The 26,371-nt window shown below is 62.8% G+C and overlaps 2 protein-coding genes across 2 annotated transcripts; one reads left to right on the plus strand and one right to left on the minus strand.

The window, feature by feature from the left end:
- Window positions 1-902: 902 nt before the first annotated feature.
- PERCC1 (proline and glutamate rich with coiled coil 1) lies at window positions 903-2,714 on the plus strand. The gene is made up of 2 exons (XM_035548990.2): window positions 903-928; window positions 1,904-2,714. Exons 1-2 carry the CDS (start codon window positions 903-905, stop codon window positions 2,712-2,714), a joined length of 837 nt encoding a protein of 278 aa, XP_035404883.2.
- Window positions 2,715-3,542: 828 nt separating this feature from the next.
- On the minus strand, window positions 3,543-25,738 carry CLCN7 (chloride voltage-gated channel 7). The gene is made up of 25 exons (XM_035548776.2): window positions 25,514-25,738; window positions 20,070-20,141; window positions 18,123-18,194; window positions 17,461-17,526; window positions 16,695-16,827; window positions 16,333-16,442; window positions 15,464-15,544; window positions 15,217-15,279; window positions 14,562-14,645; window positions 13,375-13,468; window positions 12,721-12,785; window positions 11,956-12,072; window positions 11,586-11,640; window positions 10,926-10,986; window positions 10,135-10,273; window positions 9,250-9,343; window positions 7,629-7,798; window positions 7,235-7,286; window positions 6,600-6,727; window positions 6,310-6,395; window positions 5,926-6,058; window positions 5,715-5,774; window positions 5,152-5,328; window positions 4,960-5,040; window positions 3,543-4,838 (listed from the first exon to the last, which is right to left on the minus strand). The coding sequence occupies exons 1-25, from the start codon at window positions 25,643-25,645 to the stop codon at window positions 4,752-4,754; spliced, it is 2,412 nt and encodes an 803-aa protein (XP_035404669.1). The 5' UTR covers window positions 25,646-25,738; the 3' UTR covers window positions 3,543-4,751.
- Window positions 25,739-26,371: the final 633 nt, after the last annotated feature.

The raw sequence follows: 26,371 nt of genomic DNA on the forward strand, positions 1-26,371 counted from the left end.
GTCACCAGCTGGTCCTCTATCATGCTCACAGCCTGCACGGACCAACGCAGCCACGCAGGAGGCATGGGGCATCCCAGCACCCTGTCTGCGGTGACAGTGCTGCCATCCTGGGTGCTGTCCCTGCCCAGGGGCTGCCCCAGCTGCTTCCCACAAGCACGTCCCCATCTCAGCACTGACTGACAAGGGCCACCCGCCTTGGGGCACCCAGCCCCACCACTCCACCCCCAAGTGCCTCTCCCGCCAGCCATGCCGCTGGGGCCGTGTCCTGCCACCTCAAAATATTCAAAAACCCACCCTGGGACTCATAACTGAGCCCCACAACCGCCTTGGGGTCTGCAGGGGAGCACAAGGTTGGAGATAGGGGGCCCGGAGCTGTGCGGGGGGCTGAGCAGCACCCAGCACCGCGGGACCCCTGCAAAGGCTCCAGCCAGGAGGTTTGGCCCGCCACAGCCGCAGTGCCTGTTTGCACAGGCATCGCTCGATAAGCAGTGTGTTCTTCAGAAGATCCCTACTCCAGGAGTCAAAATAGCATGAAATTTAATTTTACGCCTATTTGACAAAGCTTGATTTCGCCTCCAATCAGCAGAGAGATAAGAGCCCTCGGTACAAGTGTGCAGGCAGTTTGGCAGCTGGGGCTGCCGATTTAATAGGTGAATCTACAGGAACAACACTTGAAAATCCCCTGGCTAGTGAACCATTAAGGTGAGCCCTGCCTTCCGTCCCCACGTCCCTCCCCGCGCCGCTCTCCCGTTGCTGGGTGCTAAAGCAAACCCCAGCTCTGTTTACCGAGTCTACTATTACAATACAGCTACCAAATATTTGCCAGCCGTCAGCTCGCTGCTCCGCTATAAATACTTCAGGCCCAGGTGGAGGGACAGCGAGGGGGAGCGGCGCGGGAGCCTATGCATGGCCAGGCAGCAGCACCAAGGTGAGTGCCGAGCTGAGCTGAGGCACCGGAGGAGCCACAGCCCCGGGCGATGCCCTCCTGCACCGGGGCATTTCTCCAGCCACGGGTGGCACCGGGGCAGGCTGGCTCTGGCAGTGTGGCTGCCCCACTCCCACTCCCCACAGCCCAGAGGCGAGCGTCCCTGCTGCGCTGTGCGGCGCCCCGGGAGCTGAGCCCCGACGCTGCCTGCCCGCTGGCCCCACGGAGGGGACTGGAGGCCCCATGGAGGGGACAGCGTGCAGAGGGATGCACGGGGACAGCAGTGATGCTGTCCCAGGCTTGGCCGGCTTGGCCAGGCGGCATCGGGATTTGTCCCCAGAGGCACTGCTGCCCCGAGAGCCTTTTGGAGCTGGGTGATGGCACTCCCACGCATGTGGCTGAGAATGCCCCACAGCGAGCCAGGGCTGGGGACCCCGGGGAACAGATCTCTGAATACAGAGGGGTCCTCGTGCAGCTCAGCAAGACCCAGCTGTGGTCAGAGGCAGCCAGGGCAGTGCGGGGAGGTTTGCCCTGTCACAGGGAATCCCGTGGGACCATTGCATAGGGAAGGGGCTCAGCATCCCAGGTGTGCAACCCATGGCGGCAGGGTGCTGTTCCCAGGGCCTCATCCACCTCCACAGTGCCCTGGGGCGACAGGGAACATCCTGCTGCCTCACACCTTTGGGGGGGGGGGGGCGGACGTAAACCCTGCTCTGTGGCTTAGGGGGATGTCTGTGCTTCCCCACATCCTATGCATCAGCGGTGACAACCCTGCTGCCATGCATCCCAGGGCTCAGGGGGATGTTTTCAGTTGCCCCATCCCATAGATCGGCGGCCCCGCTGCCCCACGCTGGCCGTGGCACCGCACCACGCAGCACCCCCCTGCTGTCACCTCAGGGCCGAGCGCTGCTGTGGGGCACCAGGACGCGGAGACCCCGGGGTGCGTGCCGCCCTCACCCCGCCGTCCCTGCCCCGCAGGGTGAGTCCAGGCCCCGGGCTGCCCCTGCGCGCTGACATGGCCACGGGTGTCATCCGGCCCCTGGCCGGGCTGCGGCTGCCCTCGCCCTTCCCACACGGCCTGCTGCTGCCCACACGCCCCGAACCCGACTTCCCCGACCTCTCTGAGGAGGAGGAGGAGGAAGATGACGAAGAGGAGGAAGAGGAAGATGAAGAGGAGGCAGCAGAGGACAGCACCAGCTGCAGCGGGCTGGAGCTGGCCGGCCCAAACGCTGCTGAGACCACCCTGCGGCTCCTCCGGTTTTCGGAGCTCATCAGCTGTGACATCCAGCGGTACTTTGGGCGGCGGGGCCAGGAGGAGCCTGCCGGCGGCCGCGGCACACCCGAGGACTGCAGCTCGCCCCGGTGCGCCGCCCGCGAGCCAGGCGCCGCCAGCCTGCCGTGTGCAGCACAGGGCAGCCAGCCCCAGCCCGAAGCAGTGATGGCACGGGGCGGCCCCGGGGCCACGCACAGGCTGGGGCCGCTGGCCGAGCTCTTTGAGTACGGCGTGCACCGGTGCCTGCCGCCCCGGGGGGCCGGTGGCAAGACGCAGCGGCTGGAGAGGAAATACGGCCACATCACCCCCATGCACAGGAGGAAGCTGCCACCTTCCTTCTGGAGGGAGCCAGGCCCTGGCCCTGCCGGCCTCCTCCACGCCGGCACCCCCGACTTCAGCGACCTCCTGGCCAACTGGACGGTGGAGCCGGGGCCGGAGCTGCCGGGCGCTGGGCGGGAGCTGCTTCCTGAGCCGGGCCGCCTGGGGCTGGATGCTGAGCCCTTTGTCGGGCTCTGACCCCACCACGGCCCGGGGGCCCTGGCCCTGCCGCTTGCCACCCAGTTAATGATCAAACCGCAGCCCCGGTGCCAGCGCTGGGGCAGCTGGAGCCACTGGGTTGGAGCTGGCGATGGGACGAGTGAATAAACGACTCCTGCTAGGCACGAGTGCGCACGGTGTCCTTCGCCATCCGCCGCTGCAACAGGGGCATCCCTGCCTCTGGTGACAAAGGGCTCTGCAGCCCTCCAGGAGCAGGAGGAGGGAAGCGCGGTGGCTGGAGGAGCCAACAGCCCATGTTTGCTCTGCGGGTCCAACTCAGTGGATCCCATCCCCTTATCTCAGCTGCGCTGGGGCAAAGGGCAGCACAGGGCCTCATAAAGTGCCCGGCTGCCATCCAGGGAACCCGATGCCTGCCCAGGCAGCAGGGACCTGCTACCACCGCACTGCTGGGTGTCAGACCCAGGCGGGAGGACAGGGCCGCACCCCGGCACAGCCAGCCCTTCCCTGTGGCCTCCTGGCTGCCGCCGGAGCCCGGCGCTGTTACCAGGGCCCGGCAGAGGCATCCCCGTCTTTGTGGTGGCTCTTTGTCAGGCTTGAAAGGGAAAAGCACCCAGGAAGGGGCAACCTTGAACAGCCCAGGCCTGCCAGGGACCTCTGGCTCCCAGCACTCCCGCTCATACAGCACCCCCCCCACCCCATGGCACATGCAGGGGGAGCGCTGCTCGTGCCCCCCAGCACCAACCCCAGGGTCTCAGCTCCTGAGGGCTCCCCCGAGCCCAATGCCTTGCGCTGAGCCCAGGCAGCAGGGCCAGGGAAGGAGGGAAGCAAGAGCCAGGCGCCACCACGTAAAAGTACAAACAGGGTTTATTTCAGCACAGAAGTAGCCCGCAGTAGAAAGCCCCTAGATGCCAGGTTCTCCCTGCCCGGCTCCCCTCCAGGAGAACACAGTGCAGAGCACTCACACCCCAGGGCAGGGACCAGGCCCGGGGTGCAGCACAGAGCAGGGCCAAGGCCAGCACCCAGGGTAATGAGGGCAGAGGAAGATAAAGGAGTTGGAGCTTAGAGGGCAAAGAACTGTGAGGGCTGGAGCACTCCTCACCACCCAGGGAGCTGCAGGCTCGGCTCTCTCCCTGGGGCTGGATCTGGTGGCTGGTTTTGGGGACACCACCCAAGGCTAGCAGGACCCAGGCTGCTGCAAAGGTCTGGACCAAGGTGCAGGAAGTACAGAAAGGCAGCTGGGGTCACTTTCGACCCAGTATCACTGCAGGGGAGATGCAGCAGCACTGAGGAGACTGAGGGGAGGGCTGGAGGCACAGGGGAACACACTAGGGTCACGTTCCAGGCCCACCACCACCCGAGGGACGCCCTCCCCTTCTTATCCCCTCCAAGCCACAAGGAAGGGCCACACTGTGCCCCCACCTCATAGGCTTAGGGGCACAGCAGTCAAGGGAGCCAAGAAAGAGCAAGAGACAGCAGCTGCTGAACCGTTGGAGCCCTTTTATTGCACAGTGGGGCAGGGCAGGGATCCCCTCTGGCCAAAGTAACAGACACAGGGCTCAGCCCGACCCAGGCAGCAGCAGCATGGGGAGAGGGGACAGGGCCCTGGGAGCAGGGGAGAGCCCTGCCACCTCCCCTCCCCACAGAGCCAGACCCAGCCCCAGACAAGGTGCCCAGTCCCGGAATGCCCAGGGCAGTAGCAGAGAGAGAGGGCAGGGGCCAGGGCAGAGAGACAGTACCCAGCTCAGCAGGGCACTTTGGCTCCCCAGGCATGCTCCAGCCTTCACACAACCCTCGGTGAGCTTACTCGAAGAGCTAACAGAACCAACAGCATATTTTGATCCCTCAGGGAAGCAGAGGAAAGGGCGAGGAGGAGAGGAGCTGGCAGAGGTGGGAGGCAGCGATACACGGGAGAGCCAGGGCAGAACAGCTGTGCCAGTGCTCCAGGCACCACGATACCTCCACAAGCCAGCCCAGTCCTCTCCCTGCCTCTACCAAATGAGGGTCCCAGTCTCAGAGGGGCCAGCGTGCGATCCCGCTGGGCAGCGCTGCCCCACATCATGTCTGTGCCAGCGAGAGCTCCTCCAGTCCTTCCTTCCCCAGCCGGTACCTGGCAAGATCCTTGCGGGTGACCATGCCCACCACCTGCCGGGAAGGGACAGCATGAGGCCCCGTGCTGGCGAGCTGAGCCTGGGGACAACAGCAGCATCCCAAAGAGCCCAGTCTGCCCGCACACAGCGAGTGCCTGGCAGCCCCGGGGACTCACCTCGTTGCGATTGTCCACAACCACCAAGTGCCGCAGGCCCAGGGCCCGGAAAAGCTTGAACACCCGTGGCAGAGACGCCTCCTGCAAGGCAGATCGGGGCCGCATGGGTCACAGAGGCCCCAGCTGGCTCTGGTTCCCCAGCACGGCTGGCTCCCTGACAGACTGGGGCGCAGAGGGGCCCCTGGATGTTACCTGAGGCACGGTGTAGGGCGAGGGGTTCATGAACTCGCTCAGGTCGATCATGCACTCGCGCTCATCCTGGGAGACGTGGATTGACTGGATGGGGGGGAAGCGGGGGTAGGCGTCCCGGAAATCCTTCAGCTTCAGCCGCCGCTGCACCAGGCTCAGGTTGGCCCTCTCCACAAAAACCTTGGGGAGAGAGACACCATCAGCGACCGTCCCAAGATGCTGACTGGGGCACTGCAGCCCCACAGCCCACACCAGGGCACCAAGGCAGGGTAAGAAGGGAAGAGGACAGGAGCATGAGGTAGGGGGAGCACCCAGGGAGAAGCAGCTTGCTTCTGATAACAGGGGTGGTTTGCAAGCCCAGTGAGGCACAGCAGGCTGCTGGGCACACCAATGTGCCCACGGGCTGCACGGCGGCCCCCATCAAACGGAGAGCCAAGGGAGGTGACAGGGATGCTCTGCCAGCCCTTCCCTACAGGGCAGGTACCAAAGGGCCCGAGGCAGCGGTGGGGCCGGGGCAGCAGGGCCCCAGGGCAGCCCAGCCAGCCTCTCTGTGCAGCACCACCCACCTTGTGCTTCAGCAGGACGATGAGCTGGGAGCGCAGGATCAAACCCCGCAGCCCTGCCACCTGCAACAGAGCATCGTGTGTAAAAACAAGGCTGGGGAGGGGAGGAGAGCACGAGGGTCCCACGCCACGGCCAGCCCTCGCACAGCCGAGCCCGGACACCTCCCCTCGCGAGCTGCTGCTGTCCCATCCCCCCGGGGGGCACCCAGCCCACCTGGGTGGTGTTGGGGTTGCTCTCCACCACGGGGAAGCCGTTGTGGTTGGAGGAGGTGTCACTGAGGATGTCCACAACCGTGCCCACCCGCTCGATCCTCCGCAGACAGGTGACGGGAGTGCTCATGACCTCCCTGCGGGGAAGAATCAGGGGGAAACAATTCAGTGGCAGCACACCCTGAACTCACCCCACCACGCACACACCTCCTCGCTCCCCATAACCATGGAGAGGCACTTCACCCTGCTGGGGAAGGGGCTGGACTGATGGTGCCGGTGACCATCAGGCACCTGTGACCAAAGCAGGTCACCACCACCCTTCTCGACTCGGGCCGACAGCACGGACCGAGGGCTGCAGCTGCGTGGTGGTGTCCCCCAGCCCACCTACCTGGCCGTGAGGGAGTGGGACGTCACCGGAGCCTCCCAGTGCAAGAATGGCACGCTCTGCAGCTGGATGTGCATGTCGTAGAGCCCCTGCAAGGAGAGCCGAGCTGTCAGGAGGGGCCTGCTGAGATGCTGAGGGGGTGCAGCCAGGCAGCAGCTCCCCTCTGAGAGTCCACCGGCTCTGCAACACCCCCAGTCCTCACTTACAGCTTCCCCGGCTTGGCAGTACCCCAAATCCTCACCCACAGCCTCTCGCCCAGTCCTGGGCTCCCAGTGAGCACAGCCAGCCCTCACCTCCACGAAGTAGTCTCCCACAATCTTCGCTGTCATCAGCACCAGCATGATGGGAAAGCCATAGGTAACATTGCCCGTTGCCTCCATCATGATGACCGTGAGACTCAGTGTCATCCGCACTATCCCACCTGTAAGAAGCACCCAAAAGGAGCAGGGACTTAGGGGGGCAGGGGAGAGCATCCAAGGCCCCTCAGTCTCTGAACAGCAACCCAGGATTCCCACACAGGCACCCCACGAGGCAGGCAGCATGTCCGACCCACCCAGGGATGCTGCTCGCCTCCATCAGCTTTGCAGGCAGGAGACAGGGCACCAAGTGCCAGTGAGCCACGATCCATGGGGGGCCGGGGTGGGCCAGGGGAACGCAGAGCTGCCAGACCCAAGCCAGGCCTCAGCCCTGCAGCACCTCCAGCCCCGGGGCCGCACGGGGCCAGCCGCTGCCCTGGACGAGCCCAGCACTTGGCAGGGCTGTTAGGGAGCTGACAGCCAGGCTGGGATTTTAGCAACACCACACAGGCTTCGCTTCAGCTAGGGGAAAAAGCTGCACCAGGGAAGCAAAGACCATTTCTTGCCCTGCCACCTTCACTGTGACACGAGTCAGAGGTGGCCCCAAGTCCCAAAGGGGGGAGGCAACTCACCCAGCTGTGCGGCAGCTCCCATCAGGGCGTACTTCCCAGGGTCAGCCCAGATCTGAGAGAGAAAGGGTTCAGTCAGCTGCTGACTCCAGGTCATCCACGGATAACAAGCAGTGCCCTGGCCCCAAAACCCCCTTCCCAAGGAGCATGAAGTGCCTGAGGACTTCTGCACAGCCCAGATGTCGGCAGGGTTCCGTTGGGACTGAAGAAAGCCCAGAGACACAGCCCAGGAAGACATCAAGCGAGGAGTCAACGCGCTCCACGCTTCTCCAGACCGCCGTGCCGGGCTCTCAGCCAGCTCTGCGCCCACCGCCTGCGCATGCAGCTGGGCCAGCAGCAAGATGAGGAGAGCTGGGCGCCACATCCCGCCCAGTGCCCCTTCCCATCAAACACTCACTGAGCCCTTGGTCAAGTAGGACAGGGAGATGCCGAACAGCCTCCCCCAGGCAGCGCCGATCAGCAGGGAAGGGATGAAGACCCCCGCAGACACCGTGAGGCCATACGTCCAGCAGGCCAGGAAGAAATACATCAGGGTGAACATCCCCAGCGTCATGGGGTTGTAGGAACCTGGGGTGGGGAGAAAACAGAGTCAGTGCTGGTTCCACAGCCCAAAGGGCACCGCAAGGGGCTGCAGCCAGGGGAGAACAGACAGCAGCAGCCCCTGACACTCGCTCCCAGCAGACAAAACCCCTCTTGTCGGGTGCACCTTCCTCCAGACTTCCCCCCCAGCATCCTCCCTGACAGCACAAGCCTTTCAATCTGGCTCTCTGGGTTGTTTCTACCTCTGCCAAGCACCCTGCCAGTGCCATCCAAAGCCCTCCCATCCCACTGAGTCCAGCACACGCATCTCTTCCATCTCGTGACCCACGATGACCCAGCCCCTTTCAGCCCTGCATTTCTCAGCTTCCTGCAAGGAAAAATGACGAACTCTGCAAAGTCCCAAGGAACTGCCAACATTGGAGGACGAGGTCAGCAGGACGGAGGTGCTACAGTCAGCTTTGGGATCAGCTCAGCAGAGCAGGTTCTACAAACACCCTCCCTGTCACGCAGCCCCCATGGTGCAGGGCATGCCTTCATGTTGTCCCCCAGCACAGTGAGACACTGTTGTCCCCAGGACTCAGCCTAGTACTACTTTTAGGACTGATGAGCAGGCTCGGTCTAGTTTGAATTCATACTTTGCAACCTCTCTCCTTTACAGAGAGGTCAATGGACCGAAGCACGGAACCAGGAAGGGCCCAGTGCTGCAGGAAGCAGCCCTGAGACATGGGACACCCGTCACTGTGCCAAGTACTGAGCTGCACACCCCAGACCGAGGGTCTAAAACTCAGAGCAGCAGGCCCAGGGGGAAGAGAGCACGTTATCGTCACATGGGGTCCGAGGGAAATGGGAACTAGAATATGAAAGCCAAATTTAACTTCTCGAGCAAATCCAAACTCCAGAAATCCACCTCCACAACCTGCCCAGAAGGTAAAGTCATTCAGGGGCAAAAGTAAGGATACAGCCCGGGGTATTTCCAGGACAGTCTCCAGAGAACAAGCAAGGCTCAGACATGCTCCCACGCCACTCAGAGGTGCCAGCTTGCAGACACACACAGACAGAACCAAGCCTTTGTCCGCCAGCTGCCCCAAGACCGCAGCCCTTTGGCCAAGCTGCTGGGTGCCTCGGCACACAGCAGGCACTGCCAGGCCTGTTCTCCCCGAGCTCACTCGAAAGGCTTTTGGCCAACCTCAGCCGCGGTGCAGCAGCAGCAGGTTTTTGGATGCCCACAGGCTCACATCACCCCTCCCGCGCATCCAGCTGGCCGCCAGCAGCACAGCCCCTCGCTGTCGCACCACAACGCAGCCACTCGCTCCCCGCTGCCCCGCACAGGGCTCGGCAGGATCCCATCGTGCCTTCCTGGGCCATGCTGACCGCCCCCTGCCTCGTCCCACAAGCAAGGAGGGAACGGATCAGCCACCGAGCACAAACCCTGCCCCACTCTGCTCTTATTTGAGGAAGCATTCGCTAGGCAGGCAGACCTGGAGGGTCATGGAAGAGGTTGACAACACTCTTCTCAGGTGTGTTGAAGAAGGCAGTGGCCATAGAGTTGTACTCTCCATCAGCACAGAAAAGCTAAGGAGGGAAAGGGGAAAAAAAAAAACAAGTTAGAAGTGGCAGATGTGGGCTGCCCTGTGGCAGCAAAGGCTGCCGGGCTCCAGCTGGCTGCGGAGCGCAGCGGCTGCGTGCTGGCGAGAAGACAGCTGCAGGCTGCAAGGACACCGCCGCCGCAGCGCTTCTACCCAGCTCGTTTGCTGTTGGTGATTGCGGAGACCCCCGCAAAGTAACGCTGCAGCATGAGCGGGGCTCACATCTCCGAGCTGGGCATTACGGTGAGGAGGAGCCCAGGGCAGAGCTGGGGATGTGGGGCACCCCCGCTGAGCTGAGGGCGGGGTGCTGCCATACGGGAGGAGAACGGAACGAAGTCAGAACGAGAGAGATGCTTCCCCTGGATCTCTGGCCTGGCAGCTTTACACGTTTCTTTGCAGCACAAAGGAAAGCGCCCAAAATGTGAGCAGAGGGCCCCAACAACCACGCTGCTTCTCGCATGCCCACACCACCACTTCACAGCTTCAGCCAGGCCCCACTGCCATCTGGCTGGTGACAACCTGCTGGCTGGTGCCTTTGCCTCTGTCCCTGCCAAGCCAGGACTCGGATGAAAGAGCAGCCAGCTGCTTTTATTTCCAGAGCTTTGGGTCAGGCCGGCCAGCAGAACCATCCCCTGCTTGCTGCACCAGGGTCTCCAGCTCCACCCGGAGCAGAAGGCACTGACTGCAGGGGAACCAGCAAGGCCCAGCAGGATTTCTTTCCCCTGCTCAGCTCCCAGCCTCCGCCGAGGCTCAGGGTCTCCCCCCAGCACCTCCTACCTGCAGGGGATAGGCCACCGTGCTCCCCTGGATGGGCTGGCAGTCTCGAGAGCAGTAAATCATGACGAACCCCACAGCCGCCGTCACCGCTGCGACCAGCATGGCCTCAATCACCTGGAGGCAGGGCCGGTGGATGTACCTGCGAGGGGAGCGGAGCGGTGGGGCCAGCTCTGCCCCAGCAGCACCCAGGGGTGCCCGGCGGTGGGCTGCAGGCAGGCCTCACGGGCTGGAGGGAACGGAGGGCTGCGCCAGGAACAGGAGGGCAGCTGCTGCAGGCCCCAGCCAACTAGAGCTGGTTCTTGAGCTGCCTCCTCACAGTGAAGCGAGGGTCCTGCTGTGCCCCGGGGCAGCACGTGGATTTGGCTCTCAAAAGACAGCCCCGAGGGCATCCGCAGGCCCCCCCCACGAGCCCCTGTTCTGCCCTCCTGGACTGCGCAGGGTCACTTGCGACCCACTTGGCACATCACACGGGGTTAAGCAGCTCTCAGATTGCTCTCAGAAACACGTAACAGTCAGGTGTGTACAGCATTTGCACTCGTCTGGGCCCTCAGGTCACTAAAGAGAAACACAGCAGGGTCAGAGCAAAGGCAGGATGCTGTGGGTCAAAGCCTCGGCTGTGGGCAGCAAGAGGCACGTGGCATCTTAGTTCGCCGGCTTCCAGCTGTCATTTCTCACGTTACACATTAGGTATGAGGTTACAGCCTGGCTCTGGGTAGGAACACCACTTGCAGGGAGCACAGAAGGTGCCAGCCAACCCACTTCGGTCACCTTTACCGCCTACAAGCTCTTACCTGATCCGGAACATCGTTAACCAGTAATTCAGGGCATTGAACAGGGCCCCCAGGATCCCGCCTGCAAACGCAGAAGAGGGAAATGTCACCCTCCGGTGGTCGCCCAAGAGGCGAGAGAAACAGCGAAGCTCAGGGAGACATCGACAACACATCCAGTGTGACCGGCTGCCCGGGACACACAGATGCTGCCCCTGCTTGGGCAGCCCCACAGAGCGTGGAGGATGCCAGGCCCTGAAACCAAGCGGAGCCCAGCACCAGCGTCACAGCACCGGCACTAGGGACAGGCAAACAGACACCCGGGCAGCTGCAGAGCTGGGTGAGCACGCTGGGGAGTGCCTGATGCGCTCTGTTTCCCCTTTCCGGAGGGGTAAGGGTGGCTGAAGCACCACAGCTTGAGCGCACTGGGCTGCCACAACACACCAACCCCAACGAGTGACTGCAGGACGCAGATGAAACGGGCTCGCCTTTGCTACAGGAGTGAGTGAGGGCTGGCCCGGGGTCCAGCTCTCACCCCCATAAGCCCCACGAGCAGCCTCTGCTCCAGAGTCAAATGGATTTTCCACTCCCCCAGGAAGCAGGATCCTGAAGCTTTTTAGGCCCAGACAGAGAACAGAGGGAATTATTCAGACTAATCGAATTGAAAGAGCAGAACTCTCTTACCAACCACGCCCATAAAGATGAAGATAGGAATTTCCTGGATTGTGTATCCCATTTTCTAAAAACAAGAGATGGGTTTCAGATCTGCTGACCCTTTTGCAGTGAGTCACCATTTGCTCAGGCAGCACAAGCCTGAGCCAGAGTGGCTCTTGGAGTTCCCCCAGGACATCCCCTGCATACCCCGCAGCACCCGGACCCAGCGGTGGCTGCAGAAACACCTTCTGCTCGCATCGGTGGGCCTGGGATCCAGCCAAACCCCGGAGCCTGCCTCAGTCCCCAGGCAACGTGTGAAGACATACTGGTGTCCCCAACCCCCCCATGCTGCTTCTAACACCCCAACAGAGCCTTATGCAGAAGAGTATCCGTGCCATACCTCGTTATCAAACCTGCCAAAATTGATGAGCCCGGGGCTGGAGAGATCCCAAGCATTGCCGTGGTAAACGCTCAGGACAGAGTTCAGAGTGAATGTCGAGATCATGGAGGCAAAGAACTAGAAGGAGATGCAGCCCAGAGTCACTGCTGGACACATCCAGCATTGCTCCCTCCGTGCTACCCCAAAACACCCCGAGCTCTTGGCTAGGACTTGGCACCCGCTGTGTGCTGGAGACAAGCGGCCACGTTCCCCACAGCAGCACTCTGGGCAGCATACACCACGAGCTTGCTCTTCCTCTTGCCTCTCTGCTGCCAGCTCCCTTGGAAAAGGGGTCAGCAGCCTCAGAAAACACTACCTTGCTCAGCCAGACCCAAATTCAGCCCCTGGGGGCTAGAAAGGGATTTGAGATGCCCTGATCCCTTGGACGCCCAGCCAAGGGATGGCAGGAAGCACACAGCTGTGGGACACCCAGCCCCAAGGGCACAGCGGGGGGGGGGAGACAATGCCAGCACACCCTGTGTTAATCAGATCAGGCCTTCCCAAACACCACAGCAGCGTCACAGGCCTCCCTGAGGCACAGCTCCCAGAGCACTGGAGAGGACGGTGGAGAAGGCTCCAGACACAATTGGCTCAGGCCCCTGGAGGCCCAGCGGCAGGACCCCAGGAGCTGCTGCTGGGCACGGAGGGATCCCAGAGTGCCAGGGGCTGCACACAGACCCGGAGCTGGCAGCTCTTGAGTTACTGCTTCTGCTTCCCAGCACTTACAATTCTCCACGTCAGGAACTGGTTCCAGAAGGAAGCCCCTTCCTCCAAGCTGAAGAGAACGCCCCCTGCAAGTGCAAGACAGACAAACATCTTCACAACGGGCACGTACCAGGGACCCTTGCCCAGCAGCACCAGCTGAGGCAGCCAAACCCACCCAGCCCACAACTGACGGGCTCTGGGGAAGGGACCAGCCAAGCCCACCAAGCCACCAACGACGTACTGCTTGCAGCAAAGCCCCTTCACCATCCTTCCCCATCTCAGGGAGGCAACATTTAGCATCAGACACAGATAACCACCTCCTCTCTTCCCAAGACCTGCAGGGCAGGGCAGGGCAGGGCAGCTTGGAGGGAGGCCAGGCACTTTTGGGGAAGGTTTGGGGCACCACTTTCGGTGCAGCTGTTTTTTTCTTCTCAGTCCTGGAGCTGGCAGAGGATGGCAGCACACCAGATTCAGTTGCTCACACGTTCCCACCACACATCACCTACCCTCCGGGCTTCCAGGCAAGTGTTTGAGCCTGGAGGTAAAGGCTGGGCTCTCCTGGCCCAGGCTCCTGCAGCGCCCTAGGTCCCCGCAGCCGCCCCCGCGCAGGCAGGAGCAACCTCCTGGTAAGACGTGCATGCAGGCGCTGCTCAGCATCAGAACCGAGACACGTACCCACAGGGGCACCAAACGCAGCCGAGACACCAGCAGCAGCTCCAGCCGAGACAAAGTCCCTCTTTTCTGTGTCTCTGCGGAAGTACTCGAAGATCTGAAATACCCAAGCGAAGGCAGGTTCAGGGCTGGCCAAAGGCATGAGCTCAGGAGGAGACACGGGGAACACCGCATGTGACCTCTTGCCACCAACACAACCCCAAGGAACAGCCCATTCCGGGCACCCCCAGGGGCACAGGATGGGATTCAAGCAGCGCGGGCTGGAGACCACAACTCCCTCCCTCTCTCCAGACACCTTCCCTGAGGCAGTCCGAGCTCCAGCACCCCAGAGGCAGGCTGGGGCTGGGCTCTGGCACCAGGCAGGTCTTGGCTCACCAGGGAGAGGTGCTGGTGGATCACAGAATCACAGAGTCATTAAGGTTGGGAAAGCCCTCCAAGATCATCTGGTCCAACCACCCCTCTACCACCACTATCACCCACTAAACCATGTCCCTAAGCACCACGTCCAACCTTTCCTTAAACGCCCCCAGGGACAGTGACTCCACCACCTCCCCCCTGGGCAACCCGTCCCAATGCCTGACCACTCTAAGCAGAAATTTCTCCTAATTTCCAGCCTGCATTTTTCCTAATTTCCAACCTAATTTCCAAGCTGCATGGATGATGCCATGCAACTAACATTAGCATCCTAGTAACTTGCGGAAGATTAATTTAGGACCAGCACGTTCACGGACAATTATTCCTGTGACGGTACAATGAAAAATATTAACATGCATGTAGGATTTTTTCTGCATTTCATGGTAACACGTAGCAAAATTCATATCACGCCAACTTTCATATGAAAGCTGTGTAAGACTTATGTTGCTCACCTTATGCTGGCAGCGCAAGGAGAGTTTTCCTCCTCCACCCAATGGGGATGGGAACAGAGGGAACACTGCCCCTCCAAGCTCCTCTGCTCCTGGCACAGAGCTCTGCCCCCTCCTCCCTTTCAATGCTCACAATGCCATTTTTCAGGGGCCATCGCTTGACAGACCCCAAGCCTCAGCAGGGAAGGAGGCACAAGCCCTTTGCTGGAGCTCAGAAGCGCACACAGGGCTACGCAACACATCTCCTGGCTGGGGAAGTCTGATAGGTATGGCCAGGGAACATGTCCAGAGCCCCTGCAGCACAGCCCCGCAGCCCTGAGCACCAACCTTGAAGTCTCGCTTCAAAGACGTGGATCTCCCCTGGGAGATGCCAGCAGCAATCACCGCTCCGGAGTGAATCATGGGTCCTTCCTGCGGGCAGGAGAGCAGGGTCAGGCAGGGGAAGGAAGAACCCCTGGAGCTGAGGGAAGCTGGGGAAGGCTGCCTGCTTCTCCTCAGGTCACTGCCCTGAAGGAGCTGGACACCGGCACCCAGCAACACGCTCTGCCTGTACCAGCTCCACCTCTTCAAGTCTAGCCCAGGAGAATTCCCTCTAGCAGATGCAGACCTTTATGTTTCCCCCCAGATTCTCATTCTACTGAGTGGTTCCCACCAGCTCCCGCTCCAGCAGAGGAGACAGAGGCTTGCCGAGGCTGCCCTCCTTGCCCCCAGCCGTAGCAGGCAGGCTAGCAAGGTCCCCCCATCTCACACCCCTGGGGATGAACACAGATGCGTTCTTGGTGGCACCACAGATCCTGGGGCTGGCACTGCATGCCCTCTGCTGCTCCCCAGCGGCCGTGCCGCGGTCACCTTGGCCAGCAGACCAGGGAGTGAGAGTGGGAAGTCACCGCGGGGCCACCAGCGCCAGTCCCCAGCGCCAGGCTGCACCGCAGCGGGTAACACCGCGCCTGCAGCGCGTCCGAGAGAGCCCTGTGCACATCACCTTCCCAACGGCCAGGCCGCCGACCACCGAGAGGATGACCCCGCAGACTTTGATCACCAGGGTCTGCAAAACAGAGCAAAAGGCACAGCGCATCACGAGGGTGCGGGGGCGCTCCACAGCGCCGCGGGGAGCCCGGCTGCGGCTCTGCCACAGCACACGCAGGGAGCACCCCACGGCACAAGGACACAACTCGCTGGGTCCAGCCCAGCACGCGCGGAAGGTGCTCATCCCACAAGCTCCCGCTTACCTTGAGGCGGACGACGTGCGGGATCTTCACGCCGTTGAGATAGCATTTGATCTGGGGAATGCCACTGCCGGCTGCCACGGGCTGTGGGGAATGGGGAAGGTATTCGTGGCTGCCACGGACAGGACAGAGACTGGGACCACATTGGTCACTTTATTCCTGTCCCTAAAGCACAGGGCACACCAACATATCCTCGGGAAGGCTCAAAGACAAGGCCAAAGCTTGCTGACAGGCTCTGGAGGTGGGCTTGCACCCACTGCACCTCCACAGACACGCAGCCCCTGAGGGAGGAGCCGCTGGCGGGTTCTTGTGGGACACGAGGTCCTCCCCAACACGGCGCCATGGCAAGAGGCCCAGTGCTGCAGGAGGCTCTCACCTGGTGGCCAGGGAGAGCTTTACAGGAGCGAGGGCAAAGCAACAAGGAAGACGCTGATGATTCAGAGAGGCTCGCAGGGAGCCATCGCCCCCCTCTCAGCCACAACCTGCCCCCAGAGGTCAGCAGCCAGTTGCTGGCCTGTCCTCTCGTGTCTCCGAGGCACCCGACCAGCCTGCTCACTGCAGACGCTCACGTACACACAAAGCAAAGAGGCTGAGCCAGGCCCGAGGCTTGCACGAACTGACACGAGAGCAAGAGCTGTGCCTGCTTCCGAGGCTGGAGCACACCTTTCTGCCACCTCCTTTGCCCCAAGCTGCTGGGGCTGCAGACGAAGGGCAGCGCGCCCTGACGGTCTGACACCTGAGGAGAAATCTTACCACACAGACGGAGCCATTCCCAGCCAGCACCACGGAACTGCACTTCCAAGAGCCAATTCAGCAGAAATGCATTTGATGTTACAGAAGTACCCCCAGGCAGGTGGCCTCCAAACCCTTACCTCTATGAAAGCGACGATAACAGAGCCCACCATCACCACGCTGGCGTTCAGGGTGGCCCAGAGTAACAGAGAGAACGACAGGCCCCCTTTCTCCGTGAACTTGTCGATGTCTGAGGCGGCGGATCAAGGAAAGGCCAGTGCCAGCTCAGTAACATGCCTCCCACCGCAATTAGGGGTCGCCAGGGAGCTCCTTGAGCTGCGGCAGGCGCAGCAGGTCCTGCACATAGCACAGCCTCCTCCATTACCACAGCTCAGCACCACGGGCAGCAGGACCCATGCCACCAAGGCCCTGGGAGGAAGCGCTGCCCTCTGCCCCTCTCACGGCCACCAGGAGGAGGCCACGGCTCTCCGTGTGAGGATACTGTCCTTCACCACTCGGTACTTCAGCCCGGCCAGGTTCTCCACCACGATGTCGATGAAGCAGGCGACGAGGCCGGTAAGGATGCCGATCATGGCACAGATGACCCAGCGCTTGATCTCCACCGTCCGGAAGGCCTGACGGACAGACAAACAGCCGTCAGCCCCCAAGAGCATCAAGGAGGGGCTTCCAGCCCACCTGGCCACCTTTCCTGATCCAGGCCTAAGCTGCAGGCTGCGGAGAGCTGGCCAGGGAGAATCGACACAGGCAGGCGCAGAACTGCAAAGCCCAGCCACAGCTGACTTATTTCAAGCCATCCCTCAGTGCCCTTGCCCCTCCAAGGGATCCCTGGACAGAAAATGAGTTTTTCCAGCTTGCCCGCCTCCATCAGGCCTCTCAGCAGACTCTCCTGTTGTTTTCTGCTGCAGCACTGACTCCCAAAGCCCCCAGGACAAGGCCTTCCCTACACAGATGCTCCCTCTGCTCCGTTTCCATCCCAGCAATGCCACCACGTGTACCCGGGCCAGCTCCTGCTTGAGCCCTCCCTTACACCACGCTGGATTCCTGTGGATCTGGCCGCCCTGCTCCAAGCTTTCACTGCTCACCACAAGCTGGTTGATGCCTGTAAACCCACCGTGGCTCAAGCTGCTTCTGAGCCCCAGCACACAGAAGCAGGCGATGGCTTCCCCGCGCCTCCTCTCAGCAGGGCTGGCTCAGCTGTGGTGCCAGCCTGCAGGAACAGCGGGCAACCACGTCGCGGCGAGACTCACCGTGTGGTTAATCCTCCTTTCCTCCTCCAGGAACAGCTGGTTTTCACTGTTGTCATAGTCCAGGCTCTAGTTCAGAAGAGGGAGATGCTGTTTAGTGTCTTTAGTTCTCCTATGAAGGAAGGCTGAGAGAGCCGGGGCTGTTCAGCCTGAAGGACAGAAGGCTGCGGGGTGACCTTATTGCAGCTTTTCAGTGCTTAAAGGGGGCTTATAAAATAGATGGAGTGCGACTTTTTGCTCGGGCAGACGATGACAGGACAAGGGGGGATGGTTTAAAATGAAAGAGGGGAGATTCAATTTAGAGGTTAGGAGGAAACGCTTCACTCAGAGGGCAGGGAGGCCCTGGCACAGGTTCCCCAGAGCAGCTGTGGATGCCCCATCCCTGGAGGTGTTCAAGACCAGGCTGGATGGGCCCTGAGCAACCTGATCTGGTGGGAGGTGTGCCTGCCCACGGCAGGGGGGTTGGAACTGGATGAGCTGTAAGGTCCCTTCTAACCTGAGCCATTCCATCATTCTAATGCAGGCGAAGACGCCTATGCCAGGGGAGGGCCAGCCTCAGACCCTCACCCGTGCCCTCCACAGCCCCATAGTGCTGCATCTCTTCCCTTCCTGGACCCTGCTCCTTCCCCGCGGGGCAGATGAGGGAGGATCAGGGGCCCACATACCTCGTACTTGAGCGACAGGAGCTTCTCATTGTGGGGGATCTCATTGGGATACGGCCGAGGGAGCTCCGTCTCCTGCGGGACACAACGCACAGGTCGGTGGGGCTGGGCTGGGCGCTCCTGCAGCGCCGGGGAGGGACCTGCTCTCTTCGCCGGCTGCCTGGTAACTGCTGACACCGAGCGCCCGCGCCACCCCGCCGCTGTGGGGCTGCTTTTACTGCACGACTGCTCGGGAGAGGCCTGAGTGAGGCTGCCCAGCAGGCCAGGACCTGGGGTGACTTTCCACCAGACAGCGCATGCGGCAGATTTAAACCGATTCAAAGAGTGTTTTGCGTCTGAACCCCTGGCCACCTCCTCTGTCCCAGGCAGGACATCTGCCCAGGGGCAGCCCCACGCAGGGGGAGCAAGGAGCAGGCAGACGGAGGTTTGGCACAGCCGGCACCGACCTGACGTCTTAACACAGCGTCCCCGTGCTCCCAGCGGAAGGCAACGTTTCGCCTCGGCAGGAAATTCCTTTGGCCTAAAGCAAGGAGCTATTTCAAGCAGACCTTCGGTTTGGGGCAGAAATCAAGTTCTGTTTCACAAACGCCTTCAATCACGCAAGCTTCTCCTGGCTCTGATTTAGAGCATTCACCAAGGCTGCAGGAGGCCCCCCCAGCATCACATGCCCTTTTCCTGGCCCTGAGTTACAGCTACAGCCAAAGCTGGCCCAGCCTTTTCTCCAAAGCACTGGATTAAGACGCATTTCTTTCCACCTAAGAATTCCGTAAGAAATATTTTAACAGAATTCTTCCCATTGGCACTTTGTGAAGCTCCACAACTGAGGCAGGACAATCTGGGGGGAGGAGATTTTCCAGGTGGGTGGTTGAAACCTGAGTTTCCACAAGATACCTGCTGCCAGCCCGGTCCCTGGGAAGGAGCACAGCTGAGATCTCTCCCCAGCTGCTGTCACACCACAGGTCCCCTCCCTTGCCTGTGTGCTGAGTCAAAGCTGCTTCTCTTGCCCGCGGCCTGAGCCGGGCAGGAGCTCACATGACAAGGAAGAAATCCTCCCCACCCCACTTGGTTCTGCATTTGCTCTTGTCCAGTTCCAGGCAAGGCCACAGACCCCGGGGCAGGGCAACGCCGTGCCAGGGGCTGCTGGCACGGGGGTCACCAACGGCTCCCGCAGGGCGCCCGGCGCCGGCAGCTGCTCCCCCAGCCCGAGCTGCTTGGCCCGGTGCTGTGAGCTGGTGCTGAGCTCTGGGCTTGGCTGGCAGTCAGGACCTGCCGCTCGGCGCAGCCACGGCGTTCTCTGGCCAAGGGCAACCAGCGACACGGGGGCCGAGCAGCAGCGGGCTTCCTCGCGCCACGCAGGTCACCCAGCCCAGGAGGAAGCCTCACGGGGAGCTGGCCACGGCCCAGCCCCAGCGACCACCCCTTTGGGTGCCTACTGAGGGCTGTAGGATGGAAATGGAGAGAACTAGACAAACCAGGAGGGCAGAGCCCAGCAGAGAAAGGACAAGGAAGGAGGGAGACCGAGCCAGCCTGAGCTTGGAACACTGATACATCTTCAGCAGCTTCCGAGCTTGCTCCAGAGCTCCAACGAGCCCTTTAAACCACAACAACACAAAAGGGCACTTGTGCTTCCAGCCAGCACTTGTACCGTGCCCTTGCCCCCCTCCCCCAAATCGCTCAGCCCAGCCAGATCTCTGGGTCATGCTACGACCACCTCGTCACCAGGGGTACCAGCGCAGGAAATGCCCCTCCATTGCCGCAGCACCCACTTCTCCAGCAGGGCCACGCAGGAGCCCTCACGTGGCAAGCACGATTCAGGGAGGGAGCAGCACTTGGTGCCACCAGTGGAAGACGGCCAGGGGTCTCCCGTTACGGACACTGCTGACCTGGGAGCATCCCCTCGGGTTATTTGCAGCAGGGAGCTCAGCAACATCCCCCTCCTGTGCCACTCACCAGCTCACGGACGTCCTCGTTGAGATCCACATTGCTCAGCTGGCCAGTGCGCAGCAAGGAAGAAGGAGTGAACTGCAAAGAGAAGGGAAAACCGCGTCAGTTCCCCAACGCGCCACGACCACCGGCTCAGCGAGTCCCAGCTCTCCCACCTCACGCCGACCTCCGCCTGGCTGCCCACGGCCAGAGCCCCCCGAGGGGCAGCACCCACAAAGAGCTGCTCGCAGGGGACGCGGCAGGGAGGTGGCTGCCCCACAGCCCAGACGCACAGACGCAGGCCGGTCACTTCTCGCCTTCCAGCTGCATCCCCAGAACACGACTCCCCCACGCCGGAGGAGCGGGGCTGCCTGCAGGCAGTCTGACCGCTGGGTCCTGCCCTCCAAAACTGCCTGCTGGGTGGGCTGCTGCCTCCACGCGCAGCGTCCCCGTCCCCATGCACTGCCCCCCCCCCCCCCCCAAAAAAAAAAATACTGCTCTGCGGTCACAAGCACAAGGGCCTGCTGCGGCTGCTCCTCAGCCAGGCCAGCACTAGGAGGTGGCTAATGGCACGTTTTTGCTCTGCCATCTGCTCCCCTGGGGAGTTCCCAGGCGCTCGTTTCCCCCCAAACCCTCGGCGTGCCCAGGTCCCAGCGCCGCGCACGCAGGAGGAAGCGGCGCGTTGCTCTGCAGCCGGGGCCCAGGACGATGCCAGGAAGGAGCGGCCGCTGCCAGCGCCTCCGGGAAGGCAGGTTCTCCTTTCTCAGGCTTGTCACTAGCAGCACAATTGCATAACGCAGGAGTCTGGGGACTATTCTGGGCAACTCTCATCTCCCGGCCAACGCAGGCAAGGGCTGTGGCTGAGCCCGCAGCTGGGCAGCGCCACGAGGAGCCCCACCAGAAGCACGCAGGCTGCCATCACCCCCACCATCACCCCCACCGCCGGGAAACGCACGGGCACAAGGGTGCGAGCAGCACGGTCACTAAGAACAGCCCAAAGCCCTCATCCCTCCATCAGCCCTACTCCCAAACAGCCTTGCTGACAGACTGGGGAACAGACAAGCCATAGCAAGCAACAGGGAGCTCCCAGCACGTCGGTCCCTCTCTGCAGGGGCCAGCAAGCCGGCAGATCCCAGACCAAGCCCCTCTTGCTTTAATCCCCCCCGATCCTGCCTGGAACGCGCAGGCCAGAGCAGCCGGGAGCCGTGCACGTCACCGCAGATGAAGAATATCCCTTTGTGTCGGCTGCCTGACCTATTTTCCCACTTCTCCATCAGCTCCCAACTCCTGTTTACTCCCTGACCTGCAGTTGGGTTTTGCCCCTGCTTCTCAAACTCGTCCCACGAGCCAGGCACGCACAAAGCTGTCACCTCTCCAGGGGAGGCACAGGAGCAGACGGGAACCCACGGAGTCAAGAGCCAGAAGCAGAAGCTACTTGTTTCAGCGCCCAGCTGCTCTGGTGGCACAGAGGTCCCAGCAGAGTGAAAGCAGAGACCTTTCAGAGGAGCCTCCCTCCACCTGGCTTCAAGCGGCACGCAGGTTTAGGGTTCCCGTTAGAAGCCACACGCCCCGGACGAGAACAGGGAACCGAGCTGGAAGCCACCACTCATGTCACGTTCCCTGCTCACGCCTGGGGTCAGGCCTCCAGCAGATCCCGCAGCAATTTTTCCATCGTGACACGGAGAAGCCCTGCCCCGCTCCCCCCAGTCCTGGCAGCCACCCGGCGTTTGTGCAGCCCGAGTCGCTGCTGAAGCGGAGGGCTGGCTCCGTCTCGGCCGGCACGGGGATCACATGCCAGGAGGATGGGAAAAGGCTCCCTCCATCAGCACCCGCCTTCCACAGAAGGGACAGGGAGGGATTCAGACGACCAGGGGCACAGACAGCAAGTTATTTGTGCACGGTTCAAAGAACCGCGCAGCGCACGGACAACGTGACCCCAGCCTGAGTGCTTTCCACACGCAGGCTCCCGGGTACGTATGATGCTGGCGTGACTGCAGAGCAACTATTTCCATACATCGGCACGCACTGTTCTTGAAGCCCAGCGGCTGCAGACGGACCGGCAGCTCTCCTGCCCCAAGCCCACCGGGGAAGCCCCCTGCGAGAGCTGCCCCCGACAGCAGGGGACGAATGACAGCGTTACCCAGCCCTCAGCACCTGTTCTGTTTAGGCGCTAGAGGTAATTCCTCACTCGTTTTGAGCTGTGCAAGGAGGTGACCAGAGCCTCAACACGGACTGCTGGTCATGACCAAACCCGCTTAATGTCTCTAGTAACAGAGCAGTCGATATGCCGGAGGGCAGCGCTGCTCTTCAGAGGGACCTCAACAGGCTGCGGGAACCCCCCCAAAGTTCGACAGAGGGGGATGCAGAACCCTGCACCTGGGACGGACCAACCCCGGCGGCTAGAAGGCAGCTTTGCAGCGAGCCCAAGGGACAGGCTGAGGGGGAGTCCCGGGACACCGCGGCCAGCTCGGGCTGCACGGGGCAAGGCAGGCACCGAGACGCAGGAGAGAGCCCAGTGCAGCCAGCAAGATGGCCAGGGGCTGCGGCACACGCTAAGGTACACGAGGAGAAGCCGAGGGCTTGGCCTGCTCAGGGAGATCTTGTTGCTGTCTCCAGCGACCTAATGAGGTTCCAGAGAAGATGGAGCCCGACGTTCCCCAAAGCTCTGCATCGACAGGTCATCAGGCAGCAAACAAGTTATAGTAAGGGAATATCTGCTTAGGGAAAACCTGTCACGCCAAGGGTGGCGATACACCGAAACTGGGGTCTAGAGACTGGATGCGGGGCTGAGCCGCCCAGCCTAAGGGACCTGCTCCTGGCAGGGGCTGAGACCTCCAGAGCTGCCTTCCCCCTTACGCTGCTCTGCGACGGGCGGGGGCAAACTCGGCATCAGTCCCAAAAGAGAAAAAAAAGATGACGAAAGGTCTCAGCCACCAGCTTGTGCTCAGGCCCCAGAAGGACCAGCCCGGAGACCAGGCAGCGGCAGTTTAAGGTGAACCCCAGCAGTGGCGCGGGGTGCAAGGAGACCCAGCAGCACGGCCAGGGCTTGGCCCTGCGGCTCCCAACAAGCCACAGGAGCCCACGTAAGCAAACCGGCCGGCGCTCTGCAGATCTGATAAGCGGCGCTGCTGCGTGCCATGCCACCAGGGCGTTTCGTCTCGCAGCAATCCCGGCTGGCGTGTAGCGGACCAGCTCCCACCGGGGCTATCTAAAACCCCCGCAGGACAACCACCGGCTGTGCGCACAGCAGCCTTTCAGGGCCTGACAAACTCTGCTCTGAAGACCCGCAAACAGGGAGCGTTCGGCTGCTGCCCGTCTCCGCGGGGAGCCGGCGAGGTCGCTCCCTGCAGGGCATCGCCTGCGCCCGGCGCCCACCCGCAGGCTGCTCCTTATCACCCCCCTGCTCCTCGCTAACCGACGCCGGGCGCACGTGGCTTTCTGCTATCGGTGAGATAAGGCGCAGCACAGGGCGCGGACCGCATCAGGAGCCCACACAACAACAAACTGCAAAAGCAGCAGGAAGGAAGAAAAGGATTCCCAGCCCCCAGGGCCCTTTCGGGGCTGCTGCGAGACGAGCTGCAGGCCTTCCCATGGTCCCTCCTCTGCCGGGTAAGCGCAGTCGAGATGGGCTTGAACCCACGCAGCCAGCCCAGAGCAGGCAGCAGCCCCGAACCGCGCGGCTCTGCCCACAGGACGCCAGGGGAGAACGAGGCCGCCCACCCGCAGGCCCCGCGGCGGGCAGAAGGCGCCCCCGGGCTCCCCCCGCACATACGGAGCGCATCCTCAACGGGCGGCTAAGGAATATCTTTTTCAAAAAGTACCTTAAGCTAATGGAAACGAGCTGCTGTTACTGAAATTGTCCACCCGCCTGTCAGCCTGAGAGCCGACAGGCTACGCACCACTTGAGGACGGGAGAGCAAGGCGCCCCACGCGCCCCGGCACACGCGGTGCCCAGAGGTACCGGCGGCCCCTCGCACCGTCACAGACCCAAGCCACCGGGAGGTCCCGAGGAGGGGACGGAGGCTCACGCGGCTCCACAGCCATGCCCAGCCCCCTTCCCAGCCAGCTGGCAAGCCCCAAAACAGAGGGACTCCAGCCACTTCCCTGTGGCACCCGCTCTGTAACCACGGGCACGTTCGTCCAGGCAAACAGCCCTTCCTAACCTCCCGCCCTCGACTGCTCGCAGCAGTCAGCTGCGGAACTAAAGACCTGTGCTTCCTTTTGTCACTAAGATCACTTTCATTTCCATTAAACGAACACGTGAGAAAGAGAAGAAACTCCACTGGTGCCATCTCTGCTGCACTACCGTGCCGCCAGGTGAAACCTCCCAGGGGCTGAATGGCTCCCACCCTCTGCCGGAGCTGTCCCGTCTTCAGTTTCCAGCCTCCCAGCCTGGTGCCACGGAGTTATCGCACGTGGCTGCGCTCCTACTGGCGTTAGTTGGCCACGGACAACTACAGGGACACGGTGACACTTCCCGCGTCCCGCTCCTGGCGGGGGCGTGCTGTGCTTGGAGCAGTTCAGAGCCACGGAGGACTCCGTCGGGGTACGGGGCACTGAGGGCACAGGGCATACAGGGCTGCAGGTCAGCCTCGGTGCCAGAGCCACTGCCAGGGAGCAGCGGTGTCTGTCCTGCCGTCCTGCCCAGAGCCACAGCGAAGCACAGCAGCGGGGCCAGGTGTCTCAGCACCACCGACCGGCCCCGCTGAACGTGGGCTCGGACATTTCTCCAGAGCCACCCACAAAAACCCCGTCCTAACCGACCTGCAGCCAAGGGACGTAGTTAAGCCTTATTGTAACGTGCTCTAGGCCCGCACGGCTCACCACGCGATTTTTAAAGGCGAGACGTGCTGGGCACACACCCGGAGCTGCTGCACAGGCCCCGGTTCTACTTTCGGATCGGCACAGCTGCAGAAGCGCCCCAGCTCCTCCCAGCCAGCCGGGCCCCCGGCCCGCAGAGCCGCAGCAGAAACTTCCAGCCCGACAAACCCTGCGCTCCCCTCTAATTAGCCTAATTAGCCTAATTAGCCCGCTGTTCTGACTTGCCCAGGAGCAGGGCAGCGCAGGATCACGCCAGACGAGCCGCCCGTGCTAACGGCTGCCAGCGCCCGGCTTCCCACCTGGGCTGGAGGCTCCCGGGCAGCCCGCCCCCCCCCAGCGCTTGCTGCGGGGCGCTGCGGGGGACGCTCCCTGACGGCCCCAACCCCGGCCGGCCCCGACCCCGGCCCCGCAGCGCGCTCCGAGCCACGGCTCGGTTACGTGGGGGGGGCCCAGCTAACCGGGGGGGGGGGGGGGGGGGGGGGGGGAACGGCCCCGCGGGAGCCGCAGCCCCGCCGCCTTGGGCCCGGCCTCGGCTCCCTCCGGCTTCTCCCCGGGGCTGGAGGCCCCCGCCCGGCGCCGGCCCCGGGCCCCGCCCGCTTCGGGCCCCCGCAGAGCCCCGCAGAGCCCCCAGCGGCGCAGCGCGGCCCCACCTGCCGCGCGCCGCCCGGCGCCCCGGGCCCGGTGCCGTTGAGCAGCGGGGTGCTCTCCCCCGCGGGCCCCTCCTCGTCCTCGTCGCGGGGGTCGCGGCCGGACCACGACACCTTCTTGGCGACGTTGGCCATGCGCGGCGGCGGCGGCGCGGCTCCGCCGGCCCCTGCCTCACCGGCCGGTCATGTGACCCGCGCCGCCGCCGCCGTCACGTGAGCGCTGCGGGCCCCGCGCCCCGCGGCACCATGGGAGTTGTAGTCCCGTCGGGCCCGAGGCCCCGCGGCGGTGGGAGCAGGGGGACACCCCCCCCTACCCCCCCCCCCCCAACGAGGGGGCCCGGGGGGGCAGCGCGGAGCCCGGCGCCACCCCCGGGGCCTCGCGGGCAGCGGGCGGCTGCCGGGCCCACCCCCCCCGGCTCGCTCCCGGTCACGGTCACGGGTGTTTCCGTGCCGCCCCCGCCGCCTGACTCAGTGGCAAAAGCCGCTGGGCAGGGGGCACGCGGCGAGCACGAGCGGGTGACCGAGCCCCGCTCCCCGCTCCCCGCTCCCGCAGCGCCGTGCCCAGCGCGAGCCGCCGGCCGGGGAGCGGCTGCGGGGCCGTGGGGGCAGCCGGCCTGCGGGGAGGCCGCAGGGCGTGAAACCGCCTGGGGCCGCGCCGTGCCGCTGCCTGCCCGCTGCCGCACGCCCTCTTGTTCCGGGCCCCGTGCCCGTCAGGGCTCCGAGTGTCACCGAGCGGTACCGGCAAGGGCGAGACCGTAAATAAATGAGGTTTCCTCTCTGCCTGCAGCGTTTTAATAGAAACGAGAGGGCTCTACGTGCTCCTGGAGGCAGGAGCAGGCCTCCGCGTGGCCGCCTGCTCCC

This window comes from Cygnus atratus, chromosome 15 (genome assembly GCF_013377495.2).
Source record: "Cygnus atratus isolate AKBS03 ecotype Queensland, Australia chromosome 15, CAtr_DNAZoo_HiC_assembly, whole genome shotgun sequence".
In the NCBI taxonomy this organism is placed as follows: domain Eukaryota; kingdom Metazoa; phylum Chordata; class Aves; order Anseriformes; family Anatidae; genus Cygnus; species Cygnus atratus.

Coding starts and splice junctions, on each gene's coding strand:
- CLCN7 (XM_035548776.2), bottom strand. CDS start 25,645: ATGGCCAACGTCGCCAAGAAGGTGTCGTGGTCCGGCCGCGACCCCCGC. Junction 16,828..17,460: donor AAAGGAGGATTAACCACACG/GTGAGTCTCGCC, acceptor TCTGTCCGTCAG/GCCTTCCGGACGGTGGAGAT. Junction 6,396..6,599: donor TGGGAGACTACTTCGTGGAG/GTGAGGGCTGGC, acceptor CTCTCCTTGCAG/GGGCTCTACGACATGCACAT.
- PERCC1 (XM_035548990.2), top strand. CDS start 903: ATGCATGGCCAGGCAGCAGCACCAAG. Junction 929..1,903: donor GGCCAGGCAGCAGCACCAAG/GTGAGTGCCGAG, acceptor CCTGCCCCGCAG/GGTGAGTCCAGGCCCCGGGC.